This window comes from Salvia hispanica, chromosome 3 (assembly GCF_023119035.1).
Source record: "Salvia hispanica cultivar TCC Black 2014 chromosome 3, UniMelb_Shisp_WGS_1.0, whole genome shotgun sequence".
Classification (NCBI taxonomy): domain Eukaryota; kingdom Viridiplantae; phylum Streptophyta; class Magnoliopsida; order Lamiales; family Lamiaceae; genus Salvia; species Salvia hispanica.
Genome location: NC_062967.1, coordinates 8,528,212 through 8,551,910, shown reverse-complemented (window position 1 = coordinate 8,551,910; position 23,699 = coordinate 8,528,212). Strand labels below are relative to the sequence as shown.

Genomic DNA, 23,699 nt, shown 5'->3' with positions numbered 1-23,699 from the left:
CCTCCGTCCCGCTATATGCGAGCAACTTTCCATTTTAGTTCGTCTTATTTACATGTGATTAATTTCCTTTTTTAAATGTGACGGAATATTGTTACTTAAAAAATTACTCCATGTAATAGAGTTAACTATATAAATGGTCCTCAAATTTTAGTGTTTGCACATTTGCGCAGTTCCTGAATTTTGATAGTTTTTTATACTTTTGCTGTTTTGCATATTTTCATTTTAATTTTTTTTCAGTTATACTTTCCATTTTATTTATTTTAAGATCATTTTGTTAGCTTATTTTTTAACTTTTCTATTTATTTTTGGAATGACCCATTTCTATTTAAGTTATTTTATTGGAGAGAGACAAATAATGAAACATCCTAGTACAAAATCAAGAAACTGATGTTGAGGTTTCAAGTTGAACATGCCAATCTTGGTTTGAGGTATCAAATTTCAACATTCTCCTTTGACAGTAGTTAAAAGCATAAACACAAATGAAAATGGATATGAAAAGCATTAGACAAAATCTGCTCCTTTTGCTAGATAATTTATTCCATGATCCTACCAGAGTAGATTTATAGATACATACACACATGGAGTACTAATAAAACCTAAACCAACATCTCATTTCCTAATGAGCTTTCGAATCGATGCAGTGTAGCCCGGTCTCAACAGGAGGCGGGAACGCCTTGAATTTGCCGGGTATTGTATGATTTGCAGCCTGAGCATTTGTTTGCAAAAATGTGGTATGGCACCTCAGATATTTCCTCACAATCATTACATAGTATCCAAACCTAAGTCAAAAAAGAAGCAATTCATGTATGCTAATATATCTGTGTTAAAAGTAACATATTTGAATCACATTCTTCTCATCTCACCTTTTTGTCTTTATACATCTCCGGCATCGGAGTCGAAGCAATCTGTCGAAATCAGTCAATCGTCATAATATAAGTGCAAAGTTAAATACTTACTACTGTTACATATAAAATAGATATATATGTACCTCTTCATCGAGCTTTCTCCATGCGCTTGACATGTCGCCAATTGACTTAGAGCAGACCGGGCACGAATATCTTAACATTGTAAAAAAAAGGTTAAAAAAAAGATTTTAAGAAAAAAAAATTGCAAATTGCAAATTGCAAGATTGTGATGTTATGGTAGTATTATTGAGACCTGTGATGAAGCTTCATTTCGCGAACACATTCGAAATGTATGGTGTGTCCACATGGTAGAACAGTGATGTTCTTGGTTGAATCGAATAAGTACTACACCACCATAAACAAACATGTAAGAAAATGCACTCTTTGGCTTTTTTACAACTTAATGTAACTGGTTGCTACCTCGAAGCAAACTGCGCAATTATGATGCATCGCTCTCTCTACACAACGATGCGTGCCCTTAATGGATGACGCGTAGCAGCACCCTGTACCAGTAAATTAAGCGCATTTTAAGAAGAAGAAGATGACGAAGATTGAACGTTTTCAATTAGAATTTTACATACCACATTTTTTGCAATGGAAGAAATTCTCCATCCCTCCAGTTCTGCACAAAATTAAATCAGAAAATGTACGCGATTACATCATTGTAACACGTTGGCACGTCTATGTGTGGTTTGCATACTATTGCACGTGTTTATTCCGACTATCTAATAGAGACATCTGTTTAATTATTTGGTAAAGAATCTCACCTGCATATTCCACAATCATCACAGTGGTATTGTTTCTTCGCCACCTAAATTCAAACATGTTAAAATTAGGCAACATTTCAAAACATGTACTACAAAATCAAAAGGTTTTCTTACATCATCATCAAAGAATTTGCATTTGTCACAGAAATAATTCCCCATGCAAACTCCACAATTTATGCAATTTTGTTGAACCTGGAATTTAGCCAACATAGATTGAATAAATCAACAACCAAATATTCAAGCAAAATTAGGAATGCTTCTTACATTTTGTTCTGTGTCACAAATCGAACATATAACCTGCATAAATATATATGTCAAAAATTGAACTCTCAAATTGATTGCATTGCAAAATCAAACTGTAACAACAAAATCATACCTTCTTCACTTCGTGGCGGGGAATGTCGTGCCGATCAATCGGCTTGATTTTGAGATCATTCTGCAGACAGAAAACCAGACGTTGCAATAACATTATACATATATACATATAGAGAGACAGGGAGAAAAAGAAAAAAAAAATTATTAAAAAAAAAAACAAAAAAAAAACCTTAGCTTCATTGTGACAATGCCTGCAATCAAAAACCTCATCACAACAAGGAGCCCTAATTTTGCATCTCCTTTTGTAATGCTTGCACCTTAATTAAATTCACAGAATCGAATGTTCAATTCACAATTACAATAATCTCAATTCATAAATTTATACAGAAAATTAGAGAAAAGGTACCCATATTTGGCCGAGGAGAAATCCAATTGAATCGCCCCATCTTCATTGAGATCATCCGACAAAGCGACGGCTGATTCTTCCTCAAAATCACACATCGTATTCAATTCAACTGCGGTAATGAATTCAGCAGATCATCATGTCTCGTCCTAAAAAACTGGTGAAATCAAAATGTTTTGGAATTGACAAACATACCTTAAGAAAAGAGATTCAATATATTCTGTTTGCGTTAATTAGATGCAATCTGAGATTGGAAGCACACTGGATTTATAGGGCGGGAAAACAATGGCCGATGTCTCGACAGATTTCGAAGCCAAGTCTCAGAGGCAGAGCGTGTCTTCATCTTTTTCTCTGTTTTTTTTTTCTTTTTTTACAAAGGAATATTTACAGCCGTTGCAAGCGTTTGTCATATGTAGGACCAAATATTTGATTGATGTGAAATTGACACAACCAAAACAAAATCCGATCATACTTATATGCTTTTCAATCAAACAATATTGTTTTATTTATGAAAACACATAAAAAATTTATGATTTTAGGGGACCGATTAATATTCGATCATTTTTCAATAATTTACCTTTGATTTCTTTATTTTATTGGTGAAGATTAATTTATCTTGAGATTGTTCAAGATTAAATTAATCTGAAATTATTGATTACTCGTAAGTCAAGACTAACCATGCGTGACACTAGCACAACATTAAGTATTGAGTCATATTTATCTAACTGAATAGCTACCATGAAACACAATCTAATATGATCTATCAAATTTAAAACTACAATCTATTATCAATGTGTATACAGATATGATAATCTAAAATCACTTTTTTTTTACTGAGTATTATATATGCAATTTTAACGTAAATTCAAATTCGAAGTGTTAGGAATAAAGCACTAACCACTATTAATTCTGGCCTACTATTAACAATTTTGTTAACAGATCAAGGTTGATGTTTAATTGAATTTTTCCTAGCTAGGAGCCCCGGAAACTAGGATCTTGTATTTACATAATAGTAGTAATACAAAGTTTCTAAGCCCCTACCCACCACATATATATAACTAATAAGTGAACGAACCATATCAAAGTGTTAAAAGTATCACTGTTGACTAGGCCATTTTCCGAAAGCTACCTTTAGGAATTAGGATCATACTTATACTGCATACTAGTATTATTTATAAAAGAAATCATTGTGATTTCTCATTCTACCATGAAATAAAATTTGTTGGGTCAAATACAATAAAAAGAGTGATGTTGGTATTGAAAGATAGAGACGGTGCGATAGTCATTGGTGATAATGAATGACAGACAAAGAAGAGAAGTGAATCACAAGCGATGGAGCTGTCACACCATGTAGCCAATAGCAACTCCTTATGTCAAATTTAATAGAGTTTTCTTGCTTTTATGGATCATAAGATGACAGTAGAGTCGGTCGACTTCCAAAATACTCCATGATTCACACACCCAGTCTTTTATTTAAGAGGAAGACGACATATCAACTAAACTACTCCATATTTCATCCTCTGCTACGAAATCATAACATGCGTAATTCCTTTTAAAAAAAATAAAATCAAGAATATTAGTGAATGGTTTAACTGTACGCGTCAGTTAGCGCGTGAGCCACTTGAGCATGGTAGCGACATATGTTTTCGAATGTCAGAAACTTTTGGATACATTTAGAGTAAGATGACTCACTACCACGTCCTCATTAACCACTTCTATTTTAATCCGTCTATTTTTTTCCTTTGATGTGAAATTCTGATGCAATATCACCAACTATATTTAGTTGATATAAGTAAGCATCACCATAGTCCAAGATATTTGTATGAGATTAATTCAAATAATACTAGGTATATTACTTTTGAAAAAACTAAACATATGTACATGTTCAGAAATCTATCATACACGATATGAATAATGGTGTCCTTAAAACTAGTGAAATCATATAGACTCTATGTTTAAGATTCAATTCAATTTATGATAATTATTACGACAAAAATATTTAATAATATAATACAAATATTAGTACTCCAATATTTAGGGATACATGGAGAAAGCAAATAGACCCGAATCATCTGAGCTAAACTTATCGATTTAGGGCCTAATAGTTTTTCTAGCTATTTTTGGGCCTAATATTTATGGGCTTTAGAGTTATATGGTACCCAGAGATGATGGTCTTCCTCTGATGTCTTCAAGCCGGCCATAATAGAATAGATAGGCGAAGCATTCTCGCCTATTGATAGATAGCAGGTTGCTTCCAAGCTCAAACCATTTGAAACTGAATTGCTACTTTTTTCTTGTTATTGATAGAGTGCTCCGCCCCTGTCAAATAAAGTCAAGTATAGGGAGAGAACTGGAAGAGAGAAGGAAAAAGAGCAAAGGATTTACAAGTCTAATAGGAGAAGAATGGCTGACACGTTGACTGCCTTCGATACTAGAAAAATAACCCAAGCGCCCCCGGGGCGGACCCCAACCGAAAGGCGCTAGACGGACTAACGGCAAGCGAGATAAAGAAAGCAGCTGGCCCTATGTGTAAAGTGTAAAACCTTGCCGCGGGAGAGTCTTTCTCCAATGAGAATAAATAAAGTTTTTGGGCAAGACAAGAAAGAAACTCGCCCTTTGACACCAAGGGATAAGAGCTGATTGCTGGCGATGACTTGGTGAAGGGAATCTATGCGAGAAGGTTCTCGAACAGGGTTCCGACCGAATAGAGCACGGAGCCAACGAGTTCAGTCGAACAAGGTAACGAGTCTAAGGGCAGGATCAAGCTTGAAAGGAATGGACGGGCGTAGGCAACATAGTGAACGCTGCAACTAGATATGAGATCGATGTCTTAAAAGACAGATGTCGAGAGAAACTGTTAGACTTCTTTATTGCGTTGCGAAGAGAGATCGAAGACGAAGATTTTCTGACGCAGTGCGGGCACTGGATGGAAAAGACAGATAAAGGAACATAAGTTTTTAATGACTTAAAAATGACCTCAGTATCTTTGATTCTGTATTTTTTTTATGAAGAATGAATTTGCATAGATCAACTGTTTATATAGGGTGAATATAAATATAAAAATTTATATAGGGTGAATATAAATATAAAAATCATGTAACGATGAATTCGGTCATTCGGATATAGTAATACATATCGTTTTACCTTTTAGCCAACTCACACATTTTCCCTCAAATTCAGATTCAGACAAAATCCACGTGGCAACAAAAATAGGTCGCATAGGCAATATGTTGAGATTAATAATTAAAACTAACTTTAGTTTCCACGTCACGCCTCTTCTTATTTACAGTAGAAACATTCTCTCTGCCTTCCAATTCCAAAATTTTTGACAGTAACTTCTCACCGCTGCAGACCTGATGATATTTTCATGCTGCTGTTGATTGGCGGCGGTCGTGGACGGAGGTGATGGGTCGGAATCCGCCGTCCGACAAAGCTGGTGACGTGACGGTTGAGGAGATACATACCCTCTAAATTCTAATGCTTTGTTTATTCTTTTTGTTTTTCTTTTTTTTTTAACTTGGAACGCTTGCTTTATCATTTTGGTAATTCACAAAAAATGATACATTTTATAATTTTTTAGACACATTTTTATGGTATAAGGTTTATTATTATCTAAATTAAATAGAATGAAAAATATTATATAGTTGAATATTTTTAAAATATTACTCGCATTTCAATTTTATCATAGATCGTATAAAATTACTATGTTTTTATTCTCAATTTTTCGATGTTATGCAAAAATTGAATGTAGTATATGATGCTGAAAAATTCAAGTTGATAATTAAAATGCTAAGTGTTAGTATCAAACAAAATGCAATACATTTCATTTCATTTTTTTTATCGAAATAACATAAATCTCGATATTAATTAGATGACGTGGCTTAGAATTAGATGTGGTGGCTCACAATTAGATGACGTGGATTACCGATGCGTGGCTAGATGTAGAGGCACGTGCCGACATAATTAGAACGCACAATTAGCACGAGCCAATATTTAATGACACTTTAAATGGGCAATTAGGAGTGATTAAGTTAATTAAGAAGCATAACGCCATTGGCTAGAGAATTAATTAGAGGTTGTCTTAATCCAATTTGGGTCATCACTGACGCTTGGTAATACTACTGATTTAATTAGTCCCAGCGAATATTGGCATTCATATTATTAAGTCAGCTACTAATGTTGCAATATGACGCAAAAAGTCAACGAATCGAAAGCTATACTTACAAAACTGAAATTAAATAAAGTTGTATGTTTGTTTATTATGTTTAAGTATTAGTGAAATTGATTGTGTTTACGTACGTAGAAGATCCGAAGTAGTATAAAAATACATTTGACGTCTATGTTCAATTAATAGTGTATTTTGTTTTTAACAAGTGGGTGACAACTTCCATTTTTGGATGTCAAAGCTTAATCATAGGAGGAATATTTGTGGAAATTGAAGTTGAAACTCCCGAGTCATGAGTGGAATTTCCTGAGACTGGACTTCTTAATTGCATTTTTAATTATATTAAATTCCAACAAAATAGTACTAGTATCATTTAACTCGTCGTAATAGAGCATTATTTTTTAGTGTTAGTGTATTCAAGAAAATACATTTTTAGCTAATTGAATAAGAAAAATAGTGTTAATTAAAAGTTCATATTCTGCAAGCTTAAAAGTATTGGGTCCAATTTTAATGAATAAATAACTCACTGTTCCTTAATTTTGGTTGCAGTTTAAAAATCATAGTATTTGATTTTCAAGTAATGTGTTACAAAATTTAAGCTCTAAGAATGATATTTTATTTCTCTCTCTCTAAAAATCTAAATTAATAAATAATTTAGACGCAATTTTTTCGGCGTGATTCAACGGATGGATATATATTCGTTTATTCAGGTCGCGCATTGACCTTAATTATGAGTATATAACCAATTAAGTATTAAATTTGTTAAATCCAATATAGATCACTTCGATATTCGAAAGATTTAGTCCTAAACTATTGTATTTAACCTACTATTTGTCATCCATTTAGTCAACATGTGTAAGTTATAGAGCGTGTAATGTCGTGAATCGTGATCACTACTCAATAGTCACTACCTAGAGATAACGGTGTAGTTCAAATTCGCAGTTGAGTTGAACAGTAGTAATTTGCTAAGTTAGAGAATTAGAAATGGAAATTTATAATTCGATTAGCCCTAGTTGCATATTCATCAGTTATTGAGCGTTATTTGACAATTAATTCAACTCATTTAATTTTAATAAATCAATAACTCACAAAATAAATCAAATTAACCATCCTATGCAAGTTTAATACAGTGGAGCAGCACTACTATACTACTCTCTTCATTCTGCGGTAATGAATGCGTTTCTTTTTTTCACGCGAATTAAGAGCATCCGCAATGGTGCTTAGGCCAGCCATAGGCCAGCAATAGGCCAACCATTCTCTCCCCTGCCACGTCAGCAACACTAAAAAATCCACCTGCCACATCAGATTTAGGCCAGCCCATAGGCCAGCCGCAATAAAAATAATTCAAAATATATTACATTTACGGAATTAAAATTACGATTAAATTATGGAATTAAATCTACGACACATATACGGGAAAATTCATTAATTGCATTTAAAAAAGTTACATAGATAAAAAAAAATCCGGGCTTCCACACACGAGCCACCGCCCCACTCTACTCCTCACTAATTTATTAAAAAAATACATAAAAAATGTTAGTATGCCTTGAATTTGTGTTAGTTTGCCGCTAGCCGAACGGGGGTGTTTTAGGTCTTAATTTTGTATTGGGCTAGTTGTTGTTGTCCATCGCTAGATGTTGCTCTTGTACAGTAAATTTAGAAATAGAGAAAATCGCGTTTATATAGTTTTTCAAAAATTTAAAAAAAGAATTAAATTTTTTTTTAAAAAGAATTAAAATTTTTTTTTTAAAAAGAATTAAAAAAAAAAACAAAATTCGGCGCTGGCCGATCGGGCCGCCACAATGGCGGCCAGCGCATCGGCCAGCGCCGAGCTGACATTTGACCCATGCCGATCGGCTCGCCGATTGCAATGGTTCGGCTAGCCGATCGGCCAGCCGCGACGAATCGGCTAGCCGGTCGCTAGCCGACCATTGCGGATGCTCTAAGAAAAATGTACTCTCTATTAAGTATGTTAAGAGAGAGTAAAGTAAGTCATAACAAATATGCCGACTTTTACTAAAGAGAAATAACTTCACTACTATGGAACAAATTGAGTATATAATATCCTTAAAAATTAAAACTAATTTTATTTTTCATTTTTAGCTTTTACCTCAATTAGGTTACTTGGTTAGCCTGAAATTTAAAAGTTTAAAAATATTTTTTTTAATTTAATAAAATATATAATCTAATTAACCTAATTTGAACCAACACCAATTGACTGACCACGACTGACAGACATTCCAAGTCATTACTATCGCAATCGGCAATACCCAAGGACCAAGTTCACCTTTTCTGCAATAGTTGAAAAACCTAGTAAAACGGGTTCCTTTAATTACAAATTATTAAGTGAAACTCGAATCAGTGATATTGAATCAAAGGTAGTTTTTTTAAAAAAAGAAGGAAATCGGAGCCATAATCTAGTTTCGTGTCTTCCAAAATCTTACAAATATAAGTTTATAAATGTAACTAACGGGAGGTCATCAATTGCTAACTAATTAGCATTCAAAATGAAGGCTAATTTTTAATTATTATATTATGAGATTTAGTGGTTGATATAATGTGAAGTATATTATATAAAGAAAATGTAATTAACTAGAATTTGATCAAATTTCATGTTTTATATAACTATTATCGAAATATAAAATAATATACATACAAAATATAGTACTCCATAAAAATAATTTTGAATATTTAATTAATTAAAAAAGTTTGACATGATTAGTTGATTCTATTATAATGAGACCAAGTTTTACAAAAACATAGTCAACTAATTAATTATGTCAACTTTTTTTTTAACTTATTAAAAGTTTGCAATAGTTTTTATAGAATATATATAATAAAATTTTATATTATTTTATATTGAGATAGAAGCTATATAAAAAACATAGTATTTGATCAAGCTTTATTTATTACAATTTTATATAAGAGCTACGGACGTTCTTTAGTGATATTAAAAGTAAATCATCGTAATAAAAAAAAGAAATAAAAAGGGAAATTTTTTACATTTTTGGAATTCGTAAAAATTACACTTTTTTTATATAGATCTGTTAAAAAAGTAAAATTTGACCTGCGAAATTTTTTAGCAAGAGTTTAACAAATTTATTTTAATTAGATATAGTAGTGAGAAAGTTAAGGAAATAATTTTTAGAAATAATTTTTTTACCATAAAATGGTATACACTTGTCAAAGATTTAGTAGTATATTATAAAATGTATTATGCTATGTATGAGGTGATCCCTTCCGGATCACTTGCTAACTAATTAGCAATTCAAAACGAAGGCTAATTTTTAATCATTATATTAGGAGATTTAGTGGTTGATATAATGTGAAGTATATTATATTTTAAATTAAAATAATTATTAAATAAAATTAAAGGTATTAATGTCAATCCCCTTTTATTAAAATTATACAAAAACTTTAAATTTACGTATCTCTATCAATTTAAAATATTCTTTTGCAAAAAATATATCAAATTAAAGGTAATTTTATAAGGATTCTAATGAGATGTCAATTGCATATGTTCCGACGATATTCGGATGATGAAATTTGATGATTTTTATTTCAGTTTTCGTATATGATGATTTGACAAAATCTCAATATAATGCGTATAAAACATCAATATAATGAATGTAAAATCTCAATATAATGCATGTGAAATCTCAATAAAAATGAGTTGATATTTTCGTATACTTGTGTTGAAATACTAATGTCATTGTGTTGACATTTGTAATACACTATGTTAATGTAAAAAAAACACGAAAATTATTATTGGATGATGAAATTTGATGATTTTTATTTCAGTTTTTGTGTATGTTGATGATTTGAAAAAATCTCAATATAATGCATATAAAATCTCAATGTTATGCATGGAAAATCTCAATATAATAATGCATGTGAAATCTAAATAAAACTGGGTTGATATTTTCGTGTATTTGTGTTGAAATACTCATGTCATGTTAATATAAAAAAAACACAAAAATTATGATATGATAACAAAATGACGATCTTATATTTTGTCCACTATTTATTGAGATTCATAAGATTTAATCTCATCCACTCATTTTAAGATCTAAGGGTGAAGATTTGGCTTTGATTTTAGATTATAAAGCTATAACTATAAGCAATATCTAATTAATATAAATATAATGCTAAATTAAGTTACATAATTCCAAGAGGCCTTTCGAAATGCTATAGCTTTTGGTGGAAACAAAACATCAATATCAATTATAACACGATTTTCAATGGTGAATTGTTATAAGTTAAACTCCATAAGATTTCAAATGCTAATTGTAACAATTAAAATTTTCTGATCATGTAAATAAGCATTTAATTATATAATTAAATTACATGATCATGCATGTTTCATTTATATCGCAACTTGTATTAGTATATGATTATTAATAATTCATATAAAAAAAGTAACCCAAGGTTTTGAAACCCTAAATAGGCGGTTTCAACTTTCAAATGAGGGCCAGGTCCTTAGATTCTAGGGGCAAAATTGTTATTTCATTTTCTTTATTATACTTACATGAATAACGGATTCAATAAGGGATAGGGGGTCATAAATTTGGACAAAACTAAAATGTAAAGAGTATATTTTAGTAATTTTACTATTTATTCAAAAATTTAATTAGTTTTTTGTATTGATCATGATTTTCCCTCGCTATCTTCACAGTTGTCTCTCGTGTCACCATATATCACACCATGATTCTTGCCCCAGGATTACTTCATAGACATATACACTCACTCAATTCTATCATTTAGGACAAGTCCAAGGAGGTGGGGATTTTCTTTTCCAAAAACGATTCCATGCGCATTTGGAAACTGACAATCATCCAATTAAATAGTACTTACAAAATAAACATGATTAATTAATTAGTCTCATTTACCCAAGTCCTTGTCTATTCATCCAAACCTCCGATTCCGACAGCCTCGTTGTAAATTTAGGTATTCAAATATTAAAACAACATATTCACTTCCCCTGGATAAGCCTTGCATATTTAAGGCTAGATGCTTTTCACACTAACATATTTCACTATAAATACCCAAAAATCAAGAAACAAGAATACTCATACAAAAAAAGATGGATAATTTTCGAGATGAAAATGGAATGATCCCATTTCCCCAATACTACACAAATGATCTTGGCTTGATCGATTTCATGGATGAATCCAATTACCACCAATTCATCGATTTAATTCGCGGCGAAAATGTTCAAACTCATGATAATTTTCATCAGCCTATGTTCAATCAAGATTACGGCTATCAGGGCATTAACGGCGCCGTTGAGGACTGCCATTTTCTGGCGCCGCCGCCGCAGCTGCCGAATGTGGGGATGTTCGATTTTGAGGCGGCGGCGGGGAATGGTGAATTCGGGTTGGTTAATGAGATGAATCAGGCGGAGGCGGAGGACGAGGAGGAGGAGTATTTGATGGACGATCAGGATGAATCGTCGGGGGGCTCGGGCGTCACCACTGTGCCGGGGGCGAGAGGCGGGAAAGCGGACCGGTCGAAGACGTTGGTGTCGGAGCGGCGGAGGAGAGGCCGCATGAAGGAGAAGCTCTATGCATTGCGCTCCTTGGTTCCAAACATCACTAAGGTAATCATAAATTATAATCATGTAAATCATAGTAGTAATTAATTTATTACAAAATCATGTCACATTAGCGATTCATGTCATCATCTAATCATACGTCCTCCAAAATAAGAGATATTGCAATTGTAACCCATATTCATAATTGAGACTGTGTATTCGGCAAATTAAACACAATAGTTGCCGAACTCGAGCTCACTACAAATTAAATGTGTGTGGATTAATTAAATAAAGTCCTATTTTAATTAGTTTAAACTCAAATATAGTCCATATATCATTTCAATTACTCCAAATTCCGACAAAATTTAATGTAATATTTTTTGAATGTGTATAGATGGACAAAGCGTCGATTGTGGGCGACGCAGTGTTGTATGTGCAAGACTTGCAAAATCAGGCTAAGAAGATGAAGGCAGAGATCGCAGGTTTCGAGGAAAACTACAAACATAAAACTACTCAAAATGGCATCCAATCTAATCCCACAACATGCTTCTACCCCACACCCAAGATCATTTGTAAGGTAACTTGTGTTTTTTTTTAATAATTGGAGTGTTAGTAGAAATATGTTGAGAAAAGTTTAATTTAATTGAAATTATATTTGTGTGTAGATGGAGGTGTCTCAAGTAGAAGAAAGAGGGTTTTACGTGAAAATAGTGGCAAACAAAGGCCATGGCGTCGCCGCCGCTCTCTACCGATCTCTTGAGTCTCTCACCACCTTCGATGTTCGGAGCTCGAATCTCACTGTTTCTGCTGATCAAAACTATGTCTTCACTTTCACTTTGCATGTAAGCATATACATTTGTGTTTGTATTAATGTTATAGGGCAACTTGTCAGGAAAAAAAAAACATGAAATTTGGTCAAATTCTAGTCTATTTCGCAACTTTGAATAAGATGCAATTTCGCTAGAAAATTGTTATGGGATGAATGATTGCAGAAAAAATTAATTTTCATGATTTTTTCTGGTGATATTTAAAGTTACGGGACGAATCATAATTTGACCAAATTCCATGGGTTTTCGGGCAATTTGGCATTGCTTTTTGTTTAATTTAGACTAACTTGATTGTGTTGGTAATGAGCAGACGATGGAAGGGGAGATGGAGGTGAACTTGCAGAGTGTGAAGGTGTGGATTGCAAGGGTCTTCCTCAATCAAGGATTTGATTTTCAGACATCATAATAAATTATGTATATTACCGGAATTTAAGATAATTAATTCCGGCTTCTTGTATCTTTAATCTCTTTATTCAACTTGTTTTTTCACGTTGAGGCTCTTTTCTAATGCCAAGAAGAGATAGTTTCCATATTCATGAAGTTCATGTTCTCCTATTGATCAACTTTTCTTAAATAACTTTTAGAACATTAATATTAATGGAATTTAACTCAAATTAATCATTTTAATTTTTAATTAATTTGAAAATTAATGAATCGTAATTAAGTTTCATAAAAATTGATCTATACGGTAATCTTAGCCTTACCCTCTTAAAATATGTTGCATTGTTTACTGATTTCGAAATCTAATGTGAGGAATCATAACATTGCTAAAAACTTAAAATATTTTGTTTTCTCTATAAATTTTATTTATAATAATTATGAGTGTGTAAAGAAAGAGGTGGATTTATGGGATAAATAAACATGTTTTTGAGTATTGAATCCGGCCCATTAAATATGGGCCGTATATGACCGATATTTGAATGCTAAAGCCCATTAGAAGCTTTTCAGACATGTGTTTAAAATTGGGCCGCTTTTTATACATCGACAACTATTCTTGTAGTACTCCATAAATAGCATTCCAACTACACATAGATGTTGGTATACAATAAATAGCCTGCTTGCTTCTAAAAATATTTTCTTTTTTCTAAAGAGATATTTAGAAAATTAGAACAATTTGGAGTATAAATTAGTATTAATAATGTATAATTGATCTTTTGGTTCTTCAGTAATACTCCCTCCATCCCCGAATAAGAGTTACTAATTTTCATTTTGGGACGTCCCCAATTAAGAGTAGCATTTCATTTTTACCATAAATGGTAAGTAGGTCTCACATTCCACTAATTCATTTCACTCACATTTTATTATAAAAACCAATATAAAAAAATAGGTCCCACATTCCACTAATTTTTTCAACCAACTTTTTTTTATATTTCTTAAAATCCGTGTTCGATCAAAGTATTACTCCTAATGGGGGACGGATGGAATAACTAAAAATTGAACTAGCACTAGTTACTGGTATAAGAATCGGAAAGCGAACCACTTGTTAATAAATCAATCATCGATTGACCAATAATTGATCGATTAGATACGGTCATCGTATTGGATTTAGCATTTCATTCAAAAATGTTGATATATGATGCAATTTTTTTAAAAAATAAATTCTTTTAAAATATACAAATATGAATTAAAATAGGTCGTTTATTCATGATACCACAAAATAAAAGTATAATAATAAGTATTTTGTTCATTTTGTCTGATTGAAGTCTTTACCGTCCAAACCGCCCAAATTACAAATATCACTTTCTTGAAATGATTGATGGACCAATTATAGACCTAACATATAACATACAAGGTTGGCATTTATTTAGTATATTCCACGATATTTTCGGAATAATTTCATTTCTCTCAATTTCATAAAGTTGTTTTCTAATTATTGCTATATAAATAATTCACCCCAATTCAATAAATTAACATGTGTTACTTTACATTTAGACATTTAGTGCATTCATACCCAATTAGATAGATCTCACGTGCAAAATTGAAAAACAGGATGTTAGGAAAATAAAATGCATTCTTCTTTAATTTATACGAAAAAGTCATTACAATCTGAGGGATAAAAAAATAAAAATAAAAATAAAAACTAGGAAAGGAAGTGAACAAAATGAGCAAATCTCAAGACTCATAGTTCATATTTGCATATGTTACAAAAAAATGTGAATGGGCCAATATTTCCCTTTCAACTTTGCCGACCATCCAACTTTATCACCAAATGGCCGGCCACTTGAGATCCAGTCTCTCTCTATGTATATACCAGACCATATATCCTACTATGTACTACCTTCGTCCCATATTAGGAGTCAGTCATCTTTTGTGTGCATACGAATTTTAAGAAATTTAAAAAATAGTTGGTAGAAAAAATTAGTGGAATATGAAATCCGTTTTTTTATATTAGTTTTATAATAAAATGTGAGTGAAGTGAGTTAGTGGAATATGAGATTTACATGCCATTTATAAAAAAATAAAATGTGACTCTTATTGTGGGACGAAGGTAGTAATTAATACATGACTTTTTTTAATAATAATTAATACTATCAAATTAGTAAGCAATAAAGACATTTTTTGATATGGAGTCATATAAATTTAAAACAGAAAAGAAAAGTTAATTAGAGACATCCGATCATTAATCCAGAACATAATTTTGAAGAAGCGAAATTGAACTCGCTTAGACATAAACAATGACAACAAATGATGTATACTCGATTTGTAATAAATATCACACTTTCCTTTGCAATTTTTTCTTTTTCATCCATTTTCCTTTTTAGTTTGTCCCATTAAAGATGTTACTACATTTTATTTTTGAAAAAAGTCGTCTCTCACGTCGAGTAATTTTTGGTTTACTTTAATAATGAGCAGAATTATAACTATACAATTAAGTTTAGGCTTTAAAAGACATCTTCTTGATATTTGTTTCTCGGTAAGAATTAAGAAATGCAACTTATACTGTTAGAAAAGCTATGTAAACTGGACATGTTGTGTTACTATGCTTAAATATGACTTAAATCCACACAAAAAATGGACATGTTGTGTTACTATGCTTAGCTTGGTGTTTTCTTAGTTGAGTGGTAGTTAGGTGGAGGTGTTAACAATGTGTTTTTGTATACTTTTTTTGTTTGATGTATGATCCGCTTGTTTGTTAACGACTCTTCTGCTCGTTGTACCTTTTGGCTTGAGTAAACACTTATATGAAAAAACTATACCAACACGTCGTAGCATAGTTGGCAGCGTGGAACTATGGCGACCTTGAGGTATCGGGTTCAAATCCCGCCACCCGCTAATAGACTTTCGACCTTAATCTGTAAATCTAGTCGAGCAGGATTAATCGGATTCTGCCAAAAATGAGTAATCCGTGATAAAAAAAAAAAAAAAAAAAAACTATAATCATTTTTGTTCCATAAAACAACGAGGGGGTGTTTATAGCATTATTAAAGTAAAAAAATATAGACAATGATGATGATTTAGAAGGGTCGGTCACACTCTCCTGCCCTAAAACCAGTACAACACACAGAATGAAACAGAGAAATGGGAGTACACTCCACATGAGAGTAGCTCTAGCATTCATTCACATGGTGTGGGCCCACAGCATGTGAAACACAAGGCCCAGTTTGTAGCATTGTTGGTTTAATTTTCATTGAGACTGACACCCACGATGTCGAGTTCCATACAAACGTCTACATTCATTTTGAAAATATCTTTTTTTTCCGATTTTGTGGTCCTTTTTCCTTTGTCTTTTTATTCCAATACTGTTTTCTTCTCATTTTGGTGTAATACTCTATTTGTTTCTTTCTTTAGATATGTAATTGTGCGTGTGTGTGTTTTCTAAATTTTGAGTTTGGGAAATAGTTTGTGTTTGTGTGCATGTGTGTGTTTATGGGTTAACAACCAGATATTTAGAGTTTGTGTAACAGTGAATTCAAACTCAAGATGTTTGACCTTAGGAGATAAGCTACTAAATTTGATCTATTTGTGGACAATCCAGTTATTAAGAAAATACTATATGGATAAATCATGAAACGTCGTTGTTTAATACACTTAGTCGGTTATATCTTAAATTTTACCCTTTGTTAAGAGTACTTATATTTAGTTATGTAGCATGCTGAATTTTTTCAATGAACAGTTGAGAAATTTTTTTACAAAATTGCGGAATGGACTATAAATCAATTAAGTTCTTACTTTTTTTTAGATAATCTTTGAATTTTAGATGGGTAGATGTAAGTTAAAAGGTGTACTCCCTCCGTTTCTTCAAAGCTGAGGCAAAACTTTTTAGCACGAAATTTTAGAAAGTAATGTTGGGTGTGTTAAATAAATAGATAAAAAAAGTAAGAGGGGGGAAAATATAGAGAGAATAAAATATAAAGTGAATAAAGTAGAGAGAATAAAGTAAGAGTGAATAAAGTAAGAAGGAGAAAAAAGTCACCATATATGAAAATGATTCAACTATGAAAGAGCTTCCTAAAATAGAAAAATGACTCAACTCGAAGGAAGGAAGGGAGTATATTTTAAGAAAGCAATAAATGAGAATAATGGAAATGAATGTGCTAGAACCATTACCATTCAATTATTATTTTGTGAATCTTCTTTTTAATTCATAATGATTAGTCTTAAACAAGTTTAAATTAATCTAAAGGGGGAAAAGGTGACACTAGTAGGTGGATATCCATAGTAACTAGAGAAAACAAGTAAAGTTGATAAATTTGACTTTAAGATATTTAGCTTGAAAATACTCTTAATTATTCTACTATTAACCAAACACACCCTCGGTTTCGATTCAGTTTAAGATTTTGCACATTTATATCTATATACTCCAAAAAAACAAAAAATAGAAATGAGAATAGAAGTGCATTAAATCCAAAAATTAATTTGGTCACACCCTTAGCTGGTTTTCAACTTTATTTGAAATTTAAAAGTGCCCCAATCATTTGATCTACTTTTCATTGTTTGGGTTCAATTATTGAAATGGAACATTTTCAACTGATAATTACTTTAAAAATACAAAATGGGTTAAATGTGTCTACTCAATGCTATCCAAATTAATGGGATCTTATATAGGTATTTTTAACTTCAATTTCTCTTTCCTATATAATTCAAACTCGAACTATATATATTCAAAACACACCCATGTGTAATGTGTTAGTATGTTGTAGATGCAGATATATATAAATAAATTAATACTCGTATTAGTACATCTTTGTCCGTTTAATACTTGTATTATTATGCCAGCAAAGTAAGTAATAATTATAGTACATCACATTCATATAGTACTATAGTAGCAACCACATTATTGAGAGAGGAAATTAAAGGAGCACATGTATGGCCACCTAATACTTTCAATATATATAGATTAACAATTTGTTTCTGGGTTCTTTTTGGTTTTAAAAAACTAAAACATTTTCAATATAGGCTATCCAAGAGCCATATCGAATGGACACTGTACAGATAAGAAGCTGAGTTGTCAAAGACAAACATTATGATAATATTCGTATTTGATGATATACAAGATTAATAGTATTGTCTTCGTAAACCCATGAATCTATTAATATACATAGCTTTCTGATTTCTCCAACCACACACCCAAATATTTAATGCCACGTCTTTATTAACTTATAAAATGAAGTGCAGTGATTGGTTGGCCGGAATTAAAATAGAATTTTGGGGTTGATATATAATTAAAATTTCTACATCAAGAATTCCGCACTCGATGCGACTCTTTTTCTATAACTAAGTACTCCATAACCTTCTTTAATTTATAACTGAGTTTTAAAAGAGGTGAAAATGTGAATGGTAAAAGTTAAACGATCTCACATTCCACTAATATAATAGGCAAATGAAATGAGTTAATAAAATATAGAAATATGTATTATTTATAATAATAAGCGCCTAGTGTGTGTTTGGTTCATCTTATGGGGTTTTACTAAGGAACCCGATTAATCCTTTTGCAGCGATTACAAATAAAGTAATATGTGTTAATCCTTGATTTGGTAGACTAAGGAATATTGATTACTAATAAGTTATATTGATTAGTCCTTCATTTGGTAGCCGCTGTCCTTCTGAAGAACAGAAACCGAAATACGCTCTGCGAAGACGCGTCTTGTGATGGGTAGTTATTATGATGTCTTGATTTCTAAAATTGCAGGGGCAAATTGGGAATAAATTGTAAGAAGCCGAAGTCGGCGAAGTGGAGAATCCTTTATACCACAAAGTTCCTCCGATAGTGTTATGCAAACATTGCCGATTTGTTTGTGGAATTCTTGGAGATCCGAAACTTTTATGCCGGGTTTTTGGAGAAAAATCAATCGTTACCAAATGCTTGAGAAGATGAGAAAAAGACCTGTTTTATGACTTTATACGAGCTATCAAACACACCCTAATAGTAAAATGGGACTTATATTGAAGAATGAACCAAAATGATTACATGAGATTTCAACTAACAGACTAGGCCCATATAAACAAAATATTGGTAAGTTTAAGTATAATATTATTTTCATTATGAAGGATATATAAGGAATTGGGAAATCAAAATGAGACCCAAAACCCTATTATTACGTTTTTATATAAAAGCTGTTTTTATCTTAGCCAAATTATAGGATCTTTAATATTGCTTTGTCTACTTCCCTAGCGAACTGCTACTATATTGTTTAGATTATTTAGGTAGGGTTACTTTATTTATTTCAATGAAAAAGTATATATAATGAGACAAACACGTAAAACGTTGCCAACAAGGACAGAAAACTACCTACGTATTTTCACCATTATCAATTTATTTTATGGGATTGAATTAAATAATTCGACATTTTGGCCAGCTCACTATATGTATATATATATACTCAAAATTCAAAATACAGCGTTATTGAGGTAACAAACAAAGACAATTTAATTCTTAATTACTTTCACTTTTCCGTTGCATCATGTGTATTATTCTAGTAGTATACGTCTATTTCTTTAATTTTTAATTAGGATTATAAAAAATTCGTGATAATCTTAAATTAGAGCTAGTAGTTCATATATTAGAAAGAAAACAAATCAACAAATTGTCAACAAATTACGCCCTTGAAATTTCTTCGATGGGATCGTCAACTACTTATATAATTAATTTATTTTAGATGAACAAGTAAAAGAAATTTATTTACGAAGCACTCCAGCTACCTCTACTAACTCATTTTTTTTTCATTAATTATATAGTACTACAAAACACTGTTTCTACCAAAGTATAAAGCCTTTTAATACTGACCATGTAAATCATTCTTCAACTTTATATATGCATAATATCTTACATTATCAAGTATAGTGTAGGTCACATTTATTATAGGAGGTGAATACTTAAATTAACACTAGCGGTAAATAGGTAATGCCGAGAATTTTCCGAGCACCAACTACATGTGCACTATATACGGCTAGTTGGTAAGCCCTTTTCGTGCAACACACATAAAAATCCGAGCAAATGTAAGTGCTATAGATTTTATCTTGTGCTCATAAAATGCTCAATGAGTCTCCAAAGATTGTGAGTGCTACGTGCTCGGTTGAAAATCCTTTTTTTTGTAAAAGGCTAATTTTATTAGAAAAGGAAAAGGGGTGTTGAAATTGAAAGTGAGTAGCAAGGAAATACATTTGATAAAGAGACCCACCAATAATTCCAAAGTTCAAACAACAAATAACGAAATTACAAACTAAAATAAACTCCTCAAATTCATCAACAAACCAAACGCAACACAGATCGAATCACAACTCCCAATCAAATTTCATGAATTCCTTAGAACTCCGACAATGGCTCGTGGGAGTGGCTGATGAAGAACACCTCGTACACAACGCCAGCGATGCCGGCCCCAATGAGCGGCCCGGCCCAGTAGATCCAGTGGTTGGCCCAGCTGAAGCCCACAAGAGCCGGTCCGAAGGCCACGGCCGGGTTCATGGCCGCACCAGTGAAGGGCCCGGCCGCGAAGATGTTCGCTCCCACGATCAGACCAATAGCAATTGGGGCAATGATGCCGATCTCGCCCTTCTTGGGGTCGACCGCGGTCGCGTACACGGTGTACACGAGCCCGAAGGTCGCCACAATCTCGAACACGAATGCGGACCACACCGAGATCCCCGCCACTCCGAATGTCGGAACAGCCTGCAAAGTAGTCAAATTAAGTTTTAGTTAATACTTCCTCTTCCTCTGTCCACCAAAATAATTTCACTTTAATTATTTTATTTTTAGTAAATGTCAGCTAACTCATTTCAGTCACACTCAATTATAAATCTATTAACTTTATTCTATTTTTTTATATTTTTAAAACTCGGTGCAGGGTCAATTAAAAAGTTGAATTTTAATAAATTTTTTAATAAGTTAATAAAATGTTGTCGTGATTTAAATAGGTATTATCCGTTATATTAAATATTTGCGGGGCCATACCAAGCCGGTGACGAAGATGAGGAGGGCGGAGGCAGCAGCGGAGCCGAGGAGCTGCGCGATGATGTAAAGGATGCCGCGGAAGAGGGTGATGTTGCCGCCGACGAAGAGGCCGAAGGTGACGGCGGGGTTGACGTGGCCACCGGAGATGTTGGCGCTGATAGCGACCGCGACGAAGAGGCCGAAGGCGTGGGCGATGGAGGCGGAGATCAAGCCGGCGGGGGAGGCGGCGCCGTCGCCGGTGAGGCTGTTGTAGGCAATGCCGGCGCCGGAGCCGGCGAAGACGAAGATGAGGGTGCTTATGAACTCGGCGACGGCGGCCTTGATGGCGCCGGGCTGGGTGAACTCATCGCGGTTGCCGACGGCGAGGCGGCGGAAGGGGGCGTTGAAGTGGTCCGGCATTGGCGCAGAATTAATTAAAAGAGATGATGAATATGAGTGAGTGAGGAAGGGTTAGTGCATGAGCTACTTATATTGATGGATTTTTGCATGGCTTGTGTGACAGCCGGTAGCCGGTGGACCAATGATATTATTGCAAAACAATGGTCTGTGGCCGACTTTTTTTTTTTATTATTTGTCATGATCAATTTCTAATGAATCTGGACTATTATGCCCTCTTTGATGAATCATGAAATGGAGATGGATGACAGATTATTTTAGGGTTCAAATTGACATCATTGTGCTTCAATAATTGAACAAGCTTGCCACTTTTTTATTGTTTTTGTTATCTCTCTCCTCACCTACTAATCACTATGCATAATAGTTCTAGTATATAATCGAAAATTGAAATCGAAATAGTAGTAGTTGAAGCCAATGAGTATAATATAGTGTGGAATTCATTTTAAAAAGGTTTAGAGGGTTTGATTTGGCCTTTTAACTATAATGGTTAGTAGAGTAGTTGTTTTATATTTTTGGTTTAGTTACCTGATCCTTCGAAATGAGTACACATTAGTATGGAAATATGTCATTGCGTCTAAATGTTGCCCATAACTTATTGTGACACTTTCAAATGTCACAATACATGGTCTACCTCTTATGATAGTCTTAAATGCCCTAATAAATAATGTGCACTATTAATTAATTTATCTGTTGCACGATAGTTAGGACGTTTTTTAACACAAAGATTAAGAAACAAGTGTTGAATTAAGTGGAGAAAGAAAGAAAAATACATCATTATTGAAGAGATAATTGTAGAAGTGAGAATATATTATGGCATATTAAATGGATTGAGTTTTTTCATAAAAAAATGATTCAACTAGAGGGGAATTTTAAAAAATAATTTCTCTCAACAGGATGACAATAAATATAAAAATTGTAAAAGATGTTTTTTTCAGCAGCGACACTTTTTTTTATGTTTGATTAAGTGTATTATCTATTGTGATATTTAAAAAATACTATCACAATATGCGCATGCATAGGGGACCTTCTAGGAAGAAAATAATAATAGTTGATGATAAACAAAACTATTAACAACAATAAAAATATATTAATGTCATCAAGTATCAACAACTCCATAAGATCAAGGTAAAATTTTAAAGTTAAACCAATTTACTTAGGTAGAAATTAAGTGTAACCACAAAATTTAAAATACTTCCCTCCATAATTGGAAGTAGGTGAAGATTCTCCACAAACCCATTTTCGACAATTTCCAAATACATCCCGATTAGGTAAGATTGGATCACGAATCCAGTTCAAGGGTAAAATTGACCGTATAGAAATAGAAGGTTTGGCAATAGCAAAAAAGCAAAATTTATGCCTTTGCATAATGAGCAGGGCATGAAAATTGCGGGGGAAAGTAGAATGTGCGGTGGAGGTGGGGACCACGTGTAGTTACTCTTACAGCTATGCAGCTTGTCCGAGCGGCTGCCACGTGGCCGTAATGGATAAGGGCCAAGTCACATGGGATTTGTGATGTTGACTATTTCGTCATATTTCAAATAGAATTCTCTAGAACTCTATCCTCTCATCCCCTTTATTTATATAAATATTTGAAATTTTTAATAGTACATCTTTTTTTTCAGACCCAATTTAAAAAAAGAATTCTTGTCAAAGGTATTTAAATGGAAATACCTTGCAATACTTACTTGTAGATTTTAAGAATATCTTTGTATTTTCATTTATGGGAAATGAACATCTTCGATTATATATTGTACGGAGTTAGAGATGAGGTTTATAAGTTTGAAGCTTGCTATTTGGATTGACATATCGTGTAATTTGTGTTGTTGATTGTGAAATGAATTCAAATTTCAAACTAGGCAAAAATTTCAATCACCTAATTCAAACGACAAAAATAATGCAAGAATTCAAATGTTTATTAAATTTTTAAGTTTTTAATAAAAGTTTATATTTCAGCCTACTGTAATAATTTTGTGTTAGTTCAGTATAAATTTCGTCATTA

General features: G+C 32.7%; 3 protein-coding genes across 4 annotated transcripts; 1 reads left to right on the top strand and 2 right to left on the bottom strand.

Annotated features, from left to right (window-relative positions):
* Positions 1-501: 501 nt before the first annotated feature.
* LOC125211544 (E3 ubiquitin-protein ligase RZFP34-like) lies at positions 502-2,745 on the bottom strand. The gene is made up of 13 exons (XM_048111387.1): positions 2,586-2,745; positions 2,394-2,502; positions 2,217-2,304; positions 2,049-2,108; positions 1,937-1,969; positions 1,787-1,864; positions 1,673-1,716; positions 1,487-1,527; positions 1,326-1,408; positions 1,159-1,250; positions 989-1,058; positions 864-905; positions 502-779 (listed from the first exon to the last, which is right to left on the bottom strand). Exons 2-13 carry the CDS (start codon positions 2,486-2,488, stop codon positions 654-656), a joined length of 852 nt encoding a protein of 283 aa, XP_047967344.1. The 5' UTR covers positions 2,489-2,502; positions 2,586-2,745; the 3' UTR covers positions 502-653.
* An 8,878-nt stretch (positions 2,746-11,623) lies between these two features.
* Positions 11,624-13,447, top strand: LOC125216178 (transcription factor FER-LIKE IRON DEFICIENCY-INDUCED TRANSCRIPTION FACTOR). Of its 2 annotated transcripts, XM_048117824.1 has the most exons (4): positions 11,624-12,154; positions 12,483-12,665; positions 12,754-12,930; positions 13,226-13,447. In XM_048117824.1, exons 1-4 carry the CDS (start codon positions 11,639-11,641, stop codon positions 13,319-13,321), a joined length of 972 nt encoding a protein of 323 aa, XP_047973781.1. In that variant the 5' UTR covers positions 11,624-11,638; the 3' UTR covers positions 13,322-13,447. The 2 variants fall into 2 exon arrangements, with proteins under 2 accessions (XP_047973781.1, XP_047973782.1); XM_048117825.1 differs by lacking the exon at positions 13,226-13,447 and having other exon boundaries at positions 12,483-12,660; positions 12,754-12,883.
* A 7,050-nt stretch (positions 13,448-20,497) lies between these two features.
* LOC125214279 (probable aquaporin TIP-type) lies at positions 20,498-21,746 on the bottom strand. Its single transcript, XM_048115223.1, has 2 exons — positions 21,305-21,746; positions 20,498-21,022 (listed from the first exon to the last, which is right to left on the bottom strand). Exons 1-2 carry the CDS (start codon positions 21,701-21,703, stop codon positions 20,660-20,662), a joined length of 762 nt encoding a protein of 253 aa, XP_047971180.1. The 5' UTR covers positions 21,704-21,746; the 3' UTR covers positions 20,498-20,659.
* Between the last annotated feature and the right edge of the window lie 1,953 nt (positions 21,747-23,699).